At 42.9% G+C, this 15,672-nt stretch overlaps 1 protein-coding gene across 1 annotated transcript in view; it reads left to right on the plus strand.

The window, feature by feature from the left end:
* The window catches only part of ITPKC (inositol-trisphosphate 3-kinase C), a 186,149-nt gene that overhangs the window by 148,472 nt on the left and 22,005 nt on the right, over positions 1-15,672 (plus strand). Inside the window, exons 3-4 of the mRNA XM_033955852.1 lie at positions 9,580-9,679; positions 12,055-12,268. Coding sequence (XP_033811743.1) covers positions 9,580-9,679; positions 12,055-12,268 — 314 coding nt within the window. The remainder of the gene's footprint in view (positions 1-9,579; positions 9,680-12,054; positions 12,269-15,672) is intronic.

Below are 15,672 nucleotides of genomic sequence, written 5' to 3' on the forward strand. Positions count from 1 at the left end.
ATTTGGATTGGTTTATATTAGAGTATATATAATAGTTGTGTTCTGAAGTAAGCCTGGACTTGTTGACTTCCATTTTTAAATGTCTTTTGGAGGTGATTTGAAAACTAGACATCTCTATTTGCTAGTGAATCAAAATAAAAAACATAGTAACATAGTAAATGACAGCAGATAAAGACCCGAATGGTCCATCCAGTCTGCTCAACCCTACATGCTCCATAAAATCAATCAATAATTTAATTAAAATTGTCCTTTTTCTTATATATTTCTGGGCCAGAGACCCAGAGCCCTGCCTGGAAGTGTGCTTAGGTTCTATCTACTGGAGTTTCCATCAAAGCCCTCCCCAGCCCGCCCTCAACTGAATGTCCATATACAGGACACATAATATAACTAGACTGCCCAGCACCAACCCTAGTTCCTTCAATATATACCCATTATTTTCTGATTAGAGATCCTCTGTGTTCATCCCACTCTCGTTTGAACTCTCATCGTTTTCTTCTCCACCACCTCTCTCGAGAGCGCATTCCACGGATCAACCACCCTCTCTGTAAAGAAGAATTTTTCCAACATTACTCTTGAATCTACTACCCCTCAACCTCAAATTATGCCCTCTGGTTTTACCATTTTCCTTTCTCCGGAATCAATTTTGTTCTACTTTAATACCTTTCATGTATTTGAACGTCTGAATCATATCTCCCCTATTCCTTCTTTCCTCTAGGGCAGGGGTGAGCAACGAGGGCCGCAATCCAGTCGGGGGTTTCAGGATTTCCCCCATGAATATGCATGAGATCCATTTGCATGCACTGCCTCCCATTGTATGCAAATGGATCTCATGCATATTCATGGGGGAAATCCTGAAAACTCGACTGGATTGTGACCTTCGTTGCCCACCCCTGCTTTAGAAGATACATATTCGGGGCTTCCAGTCTCTCCTCATACGTTTTCTGGCGCAAACCTCCTACCATTTTCATCTGGACCGCTCCAAGTCTCCTTCGCCAGATACGGTCTCCAAAATCTCATTGTAATGTCTTGTCCAGAGCAAGCATAGTTAGGCAATTCAGATCTTTACTGGGATAACCCCAGAACTGGACTACAACCGTTCCTCCTTTTTTTTTTTTTTTGCTTGATTAATTTTGAAATAAAGCTAAATATGCTGTTGCAAGACTTTATTTATTTTTGCTAAAATAAATGTTTGCTCTGGTTCTGTTAATATGTATTTAAATGAATAAAACAGTTGTATAATTGGCAAGGCTATAGGCAAAAGTTTATATAAGGATTTCTGAAATGTTGACACAGATTAGTTTGTATTCTTAATGCGTTGGTTTTGAATAGCCCTCAACAGGTCCTCAGATACTAGGAGACTTACTCAGGGCAATCAGATTTCTTTGGATAAATTGACCTGTTAAAGTATGGAGAATACCCATGCTTCCAGTTGGGTTAAATAGTTGTCCCTGGTGGAGGTGTTTTAGGTACTTGGAATTTTCATAGGTACAAATGCTAGCTTATGTACCGCCTCCTTTCCTGCTCACACCCTTAGACAGCTGCTTTCATCATTCATGATGCATATTAATTGTATTGACACTGCTTTTTTTAAAACTTGCTACAAGATAGTGTGCACTTGTACAAGTATTAAGGTTCATCCAAGAGTGCCTCTTTAAGAACATAAGAATTGCCGCTGCTGGGTCAGACCTGTGGTCCATCCTGCCCAGCAGTCCGCTCACACGGCGGCCCCTAGGTCAAGACCAGTGCTCCAAATGAGTCCAGTCTCACCAGTTTGGCATGAACTTGTCCAACTTTGTCTTGAAACCCTGGAGGGTGTTTTCCCCTCCGGAAGAGCGTTTTCTACCACTCCCTGGGTGAAGAAGAATTTCCTTACGTTTATACAGAATCTATCCCCTTTCAACTTTAGAGAGTGTTCTCTTGTTCTCCCTATCTTGGAGAGGGTGAACGGTCTGTCTTTCTCTACTAAGTCTATTCCCTTCAGTATTTTGAATGTTTCAATCATGTCCCCTTGCAGTCTCCTCTTTTCAAGGGAGAAGAGGCCCAGCTTCTCCAATCTCTCACTGTATGGCAACTTCTCCAGCCCCTTAACCAATTTATTCACTCTTCTCTGGACCCTTTCAAGTGTCCTTCTTGAGGAAAAGACGATGGGGCAGAGGGGTGCAGATTCGCAGTGGTGGATTTGAATAGTTTATGGAAAAGAGCAACAGACTGACAGACACAGCTTTGGTTTCTGTGCTGGTGCCTTTAAAAGGGGCACTTAAGGATTTGGTTGAAGAGGAATGTATTGCATCTTATGTGTATATAATTGAGAAGAAAAATGCAATTGGATGAGAAGTACAATCTTAAGTAATCATTTAAGGGAAGATTGTCAAAACTTTGCGGTAAAATTTGACGGGCCGCTTTCGCAGGTGTAAATGTTTTGCGAAAGATGAGTCATTCTCAAAAGCGTGCGCATGCAAATGAGGTTCACAGAGGGTCACTATATTTGCACGTGACGAGTCGCTGGTGATAGTGATTGGCACATGCGCAGAATACATTAATAAAAAAAAGTGAGGACAGCTGCAGAATGGAGTTTCATCCGTTCCTTGTGGGTATTGATTGCACCAGTGCACTTAAATCATGAATACAACATGGACAGCTGAAGATTGGAACTCATCTATGTACTAGAGTAGAATACAGATAAAATAAGGCAGTGGTTTCAAACTCACGGCCCGGGGGCCACATGCGGCCCGCCAGGTACTATTTTGAGGCTTTCGGTATGTAAAATTAAACAGTTTCTTGATCATGTCTCTTTAGCTATAAATGACAATATTATTATTAAGACTTAGCCAAAAGGAAAGATTTACAAACTATAAAGAGTTTTACCTCATGCAAAAATTGTCATTTCTTTAATAAGACAGTAACTATTTTTTCTGAGGCCCTCCAAGTACCTACAAATCTAAAATGTGGCCCTGCAAAGGGTTTGAGTTTGAGGCCATTGCAATAAGCCTATACTCTCAGACATTGCTTCTAAAATACAACAGCAGTGTGGGATTATTCATTTTGCAGTTTTCCCCGACTATATGGCCCCCAGGGCCATCCTAGTAGAAATAATTTTAGGAGTGCACAATATATTTTGCAATACTTAAAAGAATGGTGTAAATTAAGGTACTATTGTCCATTGGGATCAATATATTATTCCACTCCTATGATGTAAGATGGCATTATTTTTGTTCAAAGGGGAGGGATGGGCTAATAACAGAAAGGACCCTTGAGTTTAGTAGCTGTCTCCTGTAGCTTTTTGTTCAGAAATCTCAGCCTATTTTCTCCATTGTAAAAATTGACTAAATGACCTTTGATCTTGTTTTGCCTTCCAGCTAGCAAAGCTGTGCTGATTCCATCCAAAGTGCCCCCTTGGCACTAATTCCTAGTTAAAGATTATAGAAACAGGAGGCAGCCTGTCTTGTCCCCAACAAATTAACAGCAGCATTGTTGAGAAGAGGCAAAAAGCAAATGTAGACTCCTCCCACCACAATTTGCCTACAGTGACATTGTGAGTTATGGAAATGAGCCCTTTGCCCTGGGGCATTATCGTGTACCGCTGCAGAAAATAAACCATGAAGGACTGGAACTTTCTTACTAGACTCTTGATGCTTCTGTCCCAAATACAGGCCAGACTACTATGGAGTGACATTCTTTGGGTCTGTTAGTTTTTAATGTGGTTGAAGCGGATATTTTTAAAAATTGATTGAAGAAATAAAGGAAGGTCAAGAACGTTGTGTTTCGTCCACGGTTTGTTTTGTTGTTGGATTGCTCCTTTTTCTGTGGAACATCGGGTCTTCCTGCTTTTGCTTTTCACAGGGTGACTTTCTTTGTGACTTTTCGGGTTTGATAGACTTAGTAATGTTACTTTTTCACCGTGTTGGTCTGTTTCTGGGCACTTTTTGCAGGGGAGGTAAGTATCGTGTTTATCCAGCAAGAAGTAATCCAATGGTCTGCCTTTTAACCTTAGTGGCGCAGTGGTTAAAGCTACAGCCTCAGCACCCTGAGGTTGTGGGTTCAAACCCACGCTGCTCCTTGTGACCCTGGGCAAGTCACTTAATCCCCCCATTTGCCCCAGGTACGTTAGATAGATTGTGAGCCCGCCGGGACAGGGAGGGAAAACTGCTTGAGTACCTGAATAAATGCATGTAAACCGTTCTGAGCTCCCCTGGGAGAATGGTATAGAAAAATTGAATAAATAAATAAAGCTACTGGCCAGATATTAAAGGAAGGATAGCTTCTTAGCTGATAGGCTAAACTTTTTCATTTAGCCTTCTATCAAACTTTAATCACAAACAGGATTGTATGGAGGGCTTGTGTGAATGGGGCAGATGCACAGGGTGCAAGGGAGCCAAAATTGCTCCTCCTCCATTGGTTTTCCTGTTCTTGGCTGTGGCACAGTGGGTGGGGTAGGGGCACCAGGGCACATGTCGCACAAGGTGCGATTCCAGCTCAAAATTATCCTAATCCTAGAGCTAAGTGGAAAAGCCTACTACCATGGAGAATGGGGGAGAGGAAGATACTGGATCCCCAAATGCTGCGATTGTTTTGTGCTTGCCCTTGGTTGACCGTTGGTTTTCAGTGCTCTGCGGCAGAGGTTCCCAACACATGGCGTGCATACCCCAAGGGGTACGCGGCACCCACAGGTCTCTCGCCCTCCTTCGTTCCTGTGGATGAGCAACAGCTCTCCCTTTCTCTTCCACTGGTCTGTCTTGAACTTACCTGGAACCCTGCCAGTATAGCTTGCCTGCCTCCAGGCCTTCCCTAGACTGCAGCCCGCCTCTGACGATGCAACATCCTCTTTCCGTGGAGGCAGGCTGCAACTGTCCTTTAACCAATAAGCCTGTAGTTACTGTTATGGGTCGTAATAGATTTTTAACAGATTTCTTACATTATTTGTGTTTCGCTCACTGAAAATTTGTGTACTTAATTTTAGATGAGGAAAATGTCATCTGACGAGACGTCAAATGTCAGTCTTTTCTGTTTTGTATGTATATTCTCGTCTATTCTAGATCCTGGGTTCACCCTCGGAGGCAGCAGGAAGTAAAATTATGAGACAACAGCCAGGTGGTGCATAAAAGTATATTTTATAGGAATAGGCTTAATATTATAAATAGAGAATATACAGTTTGATTTAGAGCTGCTTTCGGTGTGTTTTTCTATGTTCTGACTAAATGAATGGGGTGGGGGAGGTGTTTCTGAATACTGGGTGTATATGTGTAAAGAGGCAGAAGGGGGGAAGAAGAAAAGCAGAGAGAGAGAGATAAGAGAGGGTCAAGAAAGCTAAGAGTCAAGAATCAAGAGAGAGGGGGAAGATTTGTCTGTGTTTTTATACGTTGAAATCTTGTTCTAAAATAGTATCTGTTGATCTCAACATATTTTCCAGAATCTTTCTTCTGTTCATAATTTATCTGTTTGAAACAATGGCTCTCGATTGACAAGATTTCCTTAAGCATCTGTCTTTAGCACATCTGTTGAAATTCCAGGGCTGTGGTGAATACACCTAAGACTAATGAATTATGCCCTGTTGGAAACCATAGGAGGGACCTACCTAGACACTACTAGGTCTACCCACTGCACTCATACAAAGACCCGCTCATTCACTTAACACACAAACGACAAGAAAAAGGGAAAAAAGTGGAGAAAAAGCCTCAGTTCATCTTCATATGGCAAAAAACTCCACTTATAAACAACCATTAAGCAAAGTCCAAAATGTATCAGTTCACTCAGCAGTGAGAAACACTATAGTAGCCCTCGTAGGAACCACCTCAAAAAAACTCTAGGACGCCAAATTACAAAACTTCAAAAAATGTGAGTAAAGCAAGCAGCACATATGAGTCTCAAACACAGTCAATGGTAAGCAGGAAAAAACAAACACTTAGCTGCAGCCGGTGTCCAGGTTGTCTTCCATGCATCCAAAAAGTGCAAGCCTGCCTGGCCTCGCAGCCACTCTTTCCCAGAATCCCGGGAACGTGCTACCGAGGTGGAGAGCAGCCTGCGAGGTTTGCTACAGCCAGCCGGCGATCCTCACCAGGCTGCTTTGAAGAAGAGCAGCAGCGGCGAATTTTGGGACCTTACAGTGAGTGAGGGCGGGAGGGGGGAGGCGCCGCCTGCCTCCGTGTTCGTAAATGGAATTCGGCACGGAGGGATACATCACGCTGTCAGGGAACACGCCTAAGTGCGCATGCACGCTTAAGGTTTTATTATAGAGGATAATCTCCCATAGGCCTTTGCTGATACTCTGGTTAGGCCAACACAAAAGCAATCGGTAGTGTAAGGCTGACAGAAGACTCGGGTGTTTCATTTAGGGCTCCTTTTACAAAGCTGCAGTTGATGTTTCTACCGTAGGCCGGTGAGGTAAATGCTTAGGAATTCTATGAGCATTGGAACATTAACCTCGCCGGCCCATACTAGAAACCTCTACCACAGGTTTGTAAAAGCCAGCATTGGTTTTTTGTGTATTGATTGATTCACCCTTAGCAGGGTGTAGAACTGCCCCAATAAATGGTACAAAATAGTGGTGAGGCTTCTGTATGGAGCAAGGAAACGTGATCATGTAATCCCACTTTTATGACGCATGTTGATTTCCTATTCTTAGAAGTTAATTTAAAATTCTATTATGGACACATTGGGCATTTTATTCAGGCATCCTTATTGGTGCCCCGTGCAACTAGTCATCCACTGAGATCTTTGCTTTATATTTTGGCTTTTTTTTTTTTTTTTTTTTGGATCCTTGAGGGAATTTTCTATGAGATACCCAAAGGTCCACTTTTGGCGCTATTGTGGAATCAGCTTTCAGTTGAAGCTTAAGGAAAGCAAAATTATGTAAGGTTTAAAATAATTTTAAAGATATATAGGAGGCATTCTATTGATCCTTATTTTTACCAAGTTGGCTGTGGCTTTTTGCATACATATTTAAGAGTGATGGGCTTTGTCTTCCCTAATCAAAAGGCTCTTGGATATTTGTAATTGTTTTTGCTGCTAATACAAATGAGTCACCATTGTTTTGTTTGATTTGCTCCTTGTTTTGTTGTCGTCTTATAATTATACTTCTGAACTGCCTTGTTAGACCACCTTTCATAGGGTAACAAACCTAATAAGCCAAGAACCTTGTATGGGAGGTTGTGTAGCTATACAGAGGGTGTGTGTTGTATACAGGAGGGTGTGTGAATAAAAGCCAGAGCTCAAAAGATAAAGCTCTTGAATTTGCTTCTTCGTAAACTTATTAGGGCAGTGTTCTTCAGTGCAAGGCCCAGGGGGGCCAAAGGCAGCCCCCAGAGACCTCTTTGGCGATCCTTGTTGGGGTGGTTTGTTGGGGGGGGGGATTTAGAAGGGGGTGGTTCCTGCTACCCTCTCTCTCTGCCCAGGCTTAGGACAGAAAGGGAAAAGTAGATGGGGGAGGAGTGCATGCTTGGACAGAGAACGCATTTGGAAATGCTGACAACCACTGAGGGTACATCATAGGCAGCTGAACGCTTTTTTTCTTTGTGGGAGCCCAAAAGCTCCTCCCTAGACCCCGCCCCAGACCAGCCCAAACTCCGCTCCAGTCCCTGCCCCCACAACAGTACTAATTGTAAATGCCATTTTTTCCATTCATTTTTCTTATACACACAATATAATCTTTATAATTTTTTTATGATTTATAATATATATCACAAGTAATACACTTGATACAGAAATATAGAACATAAAATTTTTCCAAGAAACAACATATTATATAGATAATAGTTCAATTCCTTTCTTAGACCAAAATTAGACAGGGTAATCCATTAAGTTCCATGGAGAGAATAAATAGGAAAATTAAATAATTAATTAGAGGAAAGCTGACTACGCTTGACAAACCCCCCCCAAAACTTAAAATCCAGCTGATTGTCTGAGTTAAATTACATTACTTCAGAGATCTTTTTAAGGTCTAGAAAGGCTCTCAATTGTAATGGTAAAAATTAAGTGTATTTAATCCCCAGGTAGCGAACCAAACATTTACAGGGGTATGCTAAAAGATAAGAAGCCCCCAATCTTTTTGTTTCATCTCGCATAGAAAGAAACTCTTTTCTGCGATCTTGTGTTATCTTGGATACGTCTGGATCGATCCAAATTCTTTGTCTGGAGAAGTGTTGATGCAAATTCCTAAAGTAAAGTTTCATTATATGGTTCAAGTCTTGTTCAAAAACAAAGGAGACCAAGAGCGTCCCCCCTTTCCTTAACATCGGAAAGGGATTCCTCCAAAATTGCGGTCAAATCTTTTTGTACTACCAAATTTCCTTCTTCATCAGCTTTAGTCATTGTAGTTGGTATATAGTATATTTTATTAAAGGGAGGAATAGCTTGTTGTGGAATTATGAGAATCTCCATTAAATACTTTTTAAAATAGTCATGAGGATTTAAAGCTGGTGATTTTGGGAAGTTTAGTATCCGTAAATTTAGCCTCCTATTATGGTTCTCAAATTGTTCCAGTTTAGAATGAACATAACTTATCTCTAACCAAAGTAGTTGTAATTTCCTTCAAGTCTTTTACTTCATTTTTAACACAAGTCATTTGTTCAATAGAGTCATTTTTTGTCTGTTCTATTAATTTTGACAAATTGTCCACTTTCCCCGATAGACTAAGTACCTCTTGTGTTGAGTCCGTTAGCTTGCCATCGAGCCTCTGCAAGGCCTGCCAAATTGTCTCCAAAGTCACCGCCGGAGGAGATGGAAGCAGTGATGAACTCACTAATGCTTCCAAAGTTAACTGCTCGGCAGTCTTCGCCACGGCGCTCCTCCCTCAAGGCCCAGGTCCAGGCCTGCGACTTCCGCTCCTGGAATACCTGTCGGAGGGGACAGCGATACTTCTTGCCCTAGTAGGCTAGACGCTCCATCATCAAAACCTGCAGCAGGGCCCTCTTCTCCCGATAACGGGGTTGCTAGCTGGCTCAAAAACCTCTCAAGGGTTTGCTGCTGTACCGGCATGGAAGTTCTGAGTTGGGAGGGAGTTGTTCTCAGAACTCCCTTTCTTTTTGTATGAGGCATTGTGAGGAAAATACACTGCAAAAACAATTCCGGTGTTGAAACCTGCAGAGGAATTAGCCGGCTCCATGGGAGCTGCAAGGGTTCTGCTCAAGGCAGGGGTGTCCAATGTCGGTCCTCGAGGGCCGCAGTCCAGTCGGGTTTTCAGGATTTCCTCAATGAATATGCATGAGATCTATTTGAATGCACTGCTTTCAATGCATATTAATTGGGGAAATCCTGAAAACCCGACTGGACTGCGGCCCTCGAGGACCGACATTGGACACCCCTGGCTCAAGGGATGGGAGAGAGGGATAGAAAGACACTGCACAAGGGGATGGGTGAGAGGGGAGGAAAGATGCTGCACATGTGAGGGAGAGAAAGGAAATAGGAAGAACTGGGGTGGAGGAGAGGAAGGGAGAGATGATCATTGTACATGGAAAAAAAATAAGACCTAGTGCCTCTTTTGGGCCCAAAATTAATATAAGACAGTGTCTTATTTTCAGGGAAACACTTAGCTCATGCTGTTTTTTTCCTAAATAAAAGCTATAATGTGCTGCTCTTGTTTTTCAGAGCAAGTCATGGAAGAAACTGAAGACAATGGTACACTGGTCTCCTTTTATTGTGTCCTTTAAGAAGCGCTACCCTTGGATTCAGCTGGCAGGGCATGCAGGTGAGGAGGACAGTGCGGCAAGACCTGCATATTGTATGTATGGAAAAAGCCCAGTGTATTTGTAGATAGATAAGGAGGACGACCCTCAAGGGCTTATCTAAAATTTTGGATTGATAGTTTGCTGCTCCTCTGGGCTTCCAACTCCATCAGAATTAAGGCGGGGATCCTGATGGTACGTGGAGCCTTCAAAGGCAAATAGCTGGGGATCTTTTTACCTATTTTCTATCCCCACCAGACCTACCTGGTCACTACAGTAGTAGTCCTTTGTCAGGGACTATGCATTGGTGCTGCCCGATTCATAGGAAAAATTTTCAATTCAATTCACTTTTCCCGCTCAATTGGGGTTCCCCCCCCCCCAGCGGCCTGGCAGGTTTATTTTGTAGCCTCTTAATCCATCCCACCCCCTTGGCCCTTTCCAACCCCATGCCGGTGCTATGGTGTAAACAAAACAAAAAAGATTTTTCCTCTCTGTTAGACAGCGAGCGTGTGCTAGGACCTAACACCAGCTCTGGCAGGATACACATTTCAAACCTGACCTATTGTAATTGCAAAATAGAAAATACAACTATTTATTCTACATTTGTTATCTGGTCATTTTATTCAAATCATGTTGGTCCCAGGCTCTGTGTCCTTCATTCTTTCTTTCTCTTGTCTCCCTTTCTTCCCCCCCCCCCATTTGCAGAATTTCTCTCACCCCTTTTTACCTCTTTGTTGTATTTCTCCCTTCATCTCCTCTCTCTCTCTCTACCCCCCATGTGCAGCAACTTTCCATCCTTCCCATCCCCCTGTGCAGCAGCTTTCTATCCCTCCCTCTCATCTCCCTGTGCTGTACTTCGATTGACACCCCCCCCCCCCCCCCTCATGAGACCTGACAAACCTTTGGGTCTCCTAAAAGCAGCATCAGCGGTGGCAGAGGCCAACTGGTAGAGGCAGCGCTCTGAACAGGCTGCTTGCAGCTTATGCCACCAGGGCTTCCTTCTGCTGCGTTCTCAGGTGGGGGAGGGCAGCCTGTTCACCGCACTGCCGCTGCTTTAGGAGACCAGGATATATGTCAGGAGACTCAAGACTCACTGAATCAGTGAGTCCGATTATTTTATTTATTTATTTTTTTAAGAAAACAAATTGATTCACCGAAGTGAATCGGGCATCACTGCTGTGCACTAGGCCTTTTTGATGAACCTGTGAATAAATTACCCCTGAATTCAGCCTTTGAGTGTTGACCATGATCCCTCCTCACTACTAGGGTCAGAGGATGCTTCTTCACAGTAGTATCCCTAGTTCAGACTGACCCCTAGAACTGAAAAAATAACTAGGAATAAAGAAGGAATCTCACTGAGCCAGCACCTAGACAGTCATAGCATTATACTAGTTTCTTTTAAAAGACAAGATGGCTATATCACACACACATGGGTGGCTTCATCTAACTGGAATAACAGATGTTTCAGAAAGCATTGTGAAAAAAACTTTCTAGGCTTTTCTTAGCCTGTGTGGAATCTTCCTGCACACACAGCAACTTGTTGGGCCTGCACTCAGTTCATTCTTGTCCACAGTGGTTTTTGCCATTCTAGCTGTCCATTAGCTTTTTATTTCTGATACCTTGTAGTAGTCTTGTGTTTGGCTCTTAAATTCTCAAGCTCTTTCCAACCCAAATAAAAAACATTTCTGAAGGGCCAATTATGTTTCTTTAGTTTGCCCCTTTTTCTTGGAAGGCACTACCTTGGCTATAGATTTCCACTTATATAGATGATTAAATTCTGTTTTTTCTTGGAGAAAGCGGTTGCTTTCCTTTGACCAAGATAATTGGCCACACTCTCCACCCCTCCCATTTATGGAGTTCATGCAGGTTGAAGGTAACTGTGACTGGGGAAATTCATGCATACTGAGAAATCCTAGCAGTCTTTCTCGGAACTCTGTGGCATGGCTGATGATACTGCCCAATTATGTGACTAATTATTCTGCTGTCTGGTGGTTACGTGTAAGCAATTTTTATATTAGTCCTTGGAGATTTGTGGTATCTAAAAAAAAATTTTTTTTTAACGTATTAAACTGTGGAATTTAGCACTGCTACAGTTGGAGCCTTTTAAAGCTAGAAAACCTAAAATCTATTTCAGCATAAGCCCAAGGACTTGAAGATATAAAACATCCATCTCCAAATATAGAAATGACTGTAGATTTGGTGGCTATATCAGTGCCGCATTTTGTGGCCTGTGGATCACTTCTTGAGATATTGAAGCTGTGCATGCTTTTCTGAGGCCCACCCGCCCTCCTTCCTTTCTCTTTCCTTCCCAATGCAGAAGGTATGACATGATTGGTCCAACCCCCTACCTTGAAGGAATGACTCTCACTTATTTGCCTCCTGCATTCATTCTAAACAGGTAACTTCCAAGCAGGTGATTATGGAAAGATCCTGAAGCGCTACTGTGAGTGTGAGCAACAGTGCTTGGAGCTGCTGAACAAGGACTCCCTGCACCCCTATGTCCCTTCATACTTTGGAGTGGTTGAGAAAGATGGCGAGAGCTATAATCAAATGGAGGACCTCCTTTCTGAATTTGAGTCTCCTTCCATCATGGACTGCAAGATGGGAATCCGGTAAGTCTCGTACCTGCTATCCTCTTAAATGGTTTCCAGAATTTTTTTGGAATTCAGTGGGAGAAAAATGACCCAAACAGTGTTTTCAATGCCATTACATTTTAAGTCAGGAGTGTCAAAGACCCTCCTTGAGGGCCGCAATCCAGTCGGGTTTTCAGGATTTCCCCAATGAAAGCAGTGCATGCAAATAGATCTCATGCATATTCATTGGGGAAATCCTGAAAACCCGACTGGATTGTGGCCCTCGAGCAGGGACTTTGGCACACCCCTGCTTTAAGTTGTCCATGAGAGGTAGGGGTGCCCGTTTGTTTTTCCTATGTTGGCTGCAGTAATAACAACCACTTCAGGCGTTGCAAACCGTGACCGCTTCCCATCAAAATACAGCTTTAATACTTAATTTTAGTTAGTTTTAGTATTATTTTATACTGTTTGAAATGATTTAGCAGATCAGATTCCTTCATTTCTGTTTAATGTGACTGGTGGGCCTCCCTCCTACTTGTCCATTGTTTTCTCACTTCGTCTTCTCCACGTCCTATTGTTTATATACCGCTCTTCGCTTCCATTACGTGCATTGACACCTCTACAAACTCCTGGCTCTGCATAATAATAATAATTTTATTTTTTATATACCGCCTAACGAAAAAATGGTTCTGGGCGGTTTATAACAAATAATAACTATTCATACAGTGAAGAGTACAATTTAAAAGGAAAATAAAATTCTAAGCATTGTACAATAAATAGGAACTGATCCTACAGTGGAAAATATGATTTAAAAGAAAAGTACAATTTAAAAGAATGGTTATAAGCGGTTTACAATAAATAAGAATCGATCGTACAATAAAAATGCAATTTAAAAGGTGATACATTATATAACGGAAGCATAGAATTTTTAAAAGAGAAAACCAGTTAGGATTCAAATTTTTCAAATAGTTGGGTCTTCAATAATTTTCTAAAATCAAGATAAAAAGATCCTAACATAATTTTACCGAACCAACCATTCAATTTAGCAGCTTGAAAAGTAGTGCGTGCATTCTCATTTCCCGTGCTGGATTGACCTACCTGAAGTAGAGAGCAGATAGCAGCAAACTAATGCAGCTTGCTGTACTTCAAACCACACACTAGATGGGTACAAGGATGAGAATAGGGCTATGCCATGTTTGACAGCAGGTGTTAGGTCAACATGAGAATTATCCAGAGCAGCTGATGTATGTGTGTTTGAAGATCATATAGGCAGAGCCTTCAGACAGCAACGTAGGGGGAATTTGTGGTAGTTCAGAAATTTTCTGGCAAAGATTTGTGGTGTGTGTGAATTAATTTGCATAAAGTAGGCATATTATGCTCTCTTCGGTATTATACTTTTGTTTTAGAGCAGTGGTCTCAAACTTAAACCCTTTGCAGGGCCACATTTTGGATTTGTAGATACCTGGAGGGCCTCAGAAAAAATAGTTACTGTCTTATTAAAGAAATGACAATTTTTGCATGAGGTAAAACTCTTTATAGTTTGTAAATCTTTCCTTTTGGCTAAGTCTTAATAATAATATTGTAATTTATAGCTAAAGGGACATATGATCAAGAAACTGTTTTATTTTACTTTTCTGATTATGATAAACATACCGAGGGCCTCAAAATAGTACCTGGCGGGCCGCGAGTTTGAGACTACTGCTTTAGAGTGTATGTAGTTTTCTTATTTGTCTTAAAGGAGCTTTTCTCTTGCCACCTTACAGCTCTATCACATCTGATTCTGTCTGCTCTGCCCCTTGTCTGTCCTTCCCTTCCTCTTGCCACAAGGCTGGCCCTTTTCTCTAACTGGCAGGAAAAGTGGTGGTTCATGCTGCATCTGTCATCCAGATCACTTTGTTTAGCCATGAAGGACATAGTGGTACTGTGCAATTAGCTGGTCTGACCAGTGAGGGGAGCTAGATGCTAAATGTAATGGCACAATTCTGCTGTTGGACTGTTGAGCATGAGGTATACCTAACGTGACCATTTATTTTTTTCATCAAAACGGGACATCTATTAATATTCAGTCCCACCTCTAACCCTGCCCTAGCCCCGCCCCCAAATCCCACCCATAGCCCCGCCCTCAATTTCTTCCATACATTTTTCATGTACACACAATATCTTATTTCATAATGGTAACCATAAAATTTTAAAAAACACAAAGCACCCTATATGCAGAGAAATTTTAATTATCATTTATATTTGGGGGGTTTTCAAAGATGTCACCTCAGTAACTATAGAAAAATAGACAAATATAGTGCAAAATATAGACAGCAGATATAAATTCTTAAAACTGACACATTTTGATCACTAAATTGAAAATAAAATCATTTTTCCTACCTTTGCTGTCTGGTGATTTCATGAGTTTCTGGTTGCATTTCCTTCTGACTGTGCATCCTTTTCTTTCATTTCTTTCTGCACTCGGGCTCAACAATTGTCCCTTTCTATTCCCTCCCTCCTTCCTTCCTATGTCCTTATGCACCCAGTGCCTCCTTCCTATGTCCTTAGTGCACCCAGTGCCTCCTTCCTATGTTCTTAGTGCCCCAGCGCCTCCTTCCTATGTCCTTAGTGTCCCCAGCGCCTCCTTCCTATGTCCTTAGTGTCCCCAGCGCCTCCTTCCTATGTCCTTAGTGCCCCCAGCGCCTCCTTCCTATGTCCTTAGTGTCCCCAGCGCCTCCTTCCTATGTCCTTAGTGCCCCTTTCTATGTCCTTAGTGCCCCAGCGCCTCCTTCCTATGTCCTTAGTGTCCCCAGTGCCTCCTTCCTATGTCCTTAGTGCCCCCAGATCCAGTGTCAGTTCTCCTTTGTACCTTTGTTCCAGGTCTCCCTCTCTCTCCCTCCTCTGTTATGATCTTGCCTCTCTCTGCTCTTCCTCAGGGGCTCTCCCCCTCTGTCTGCACCTCCCAAAGTCCTGCTTCTGCCTCCTGTCTTTCCCCTTTGGTCCAGGCCTTTATCTTTTTAGTTTTTCTTCTACTTACAATCCCCCTACCTTCTCTGCCTCTTTCTCTCCTTCCTTCATCCCTCCTTCCTATGTCCCCCTCACTGCCTTCCAGCCTTTGTCCCATCCCCTCTCAAAAAGCCTGCCGGCCTACCTTCCCCAAAGCCAGCCTGCCTGCCTCCCTCAAAGCCAGCCTGCCTGCCTTCCCCAAAGTCAGCCAGTCTGCCTGCCTTCCTCCCCCAGAGCCAATCTGCCTGCCTACCTCCCTCAAAGCTAGCCTGCCTGCCTCACCCAGAGCCTGCCTACTTACCTGCCTCCCCCAAAGCCAGCCTGCCTGCCTACCTCCCCCAGAAGCCTGCCTGCCTACCTCCCCCAGAAGCCTGCCTGCCTGCCTCCCCCAAAGCTAGCCTGCCTGCCTGCCTACCTTCCCCAAAGCTAGCCTGCCTGCCTGCCTACCTCCCCCAAAG

The sequence above is a fragment of the Geotrypetes seraphini genome, chromosome 8 (genome assembly GCF_902459505.1).
Source record: "Geotrypetes seraphini chromosome 8, aGeoSer1.1, whole genome shotgun sequence".
Lineage (NCBI taxonomy): Eukaryota > Metazoa > Chordata > Amphibia > Gymnophiona > Dermophiidae > Geotrypetes > Geotrypetes seraphini.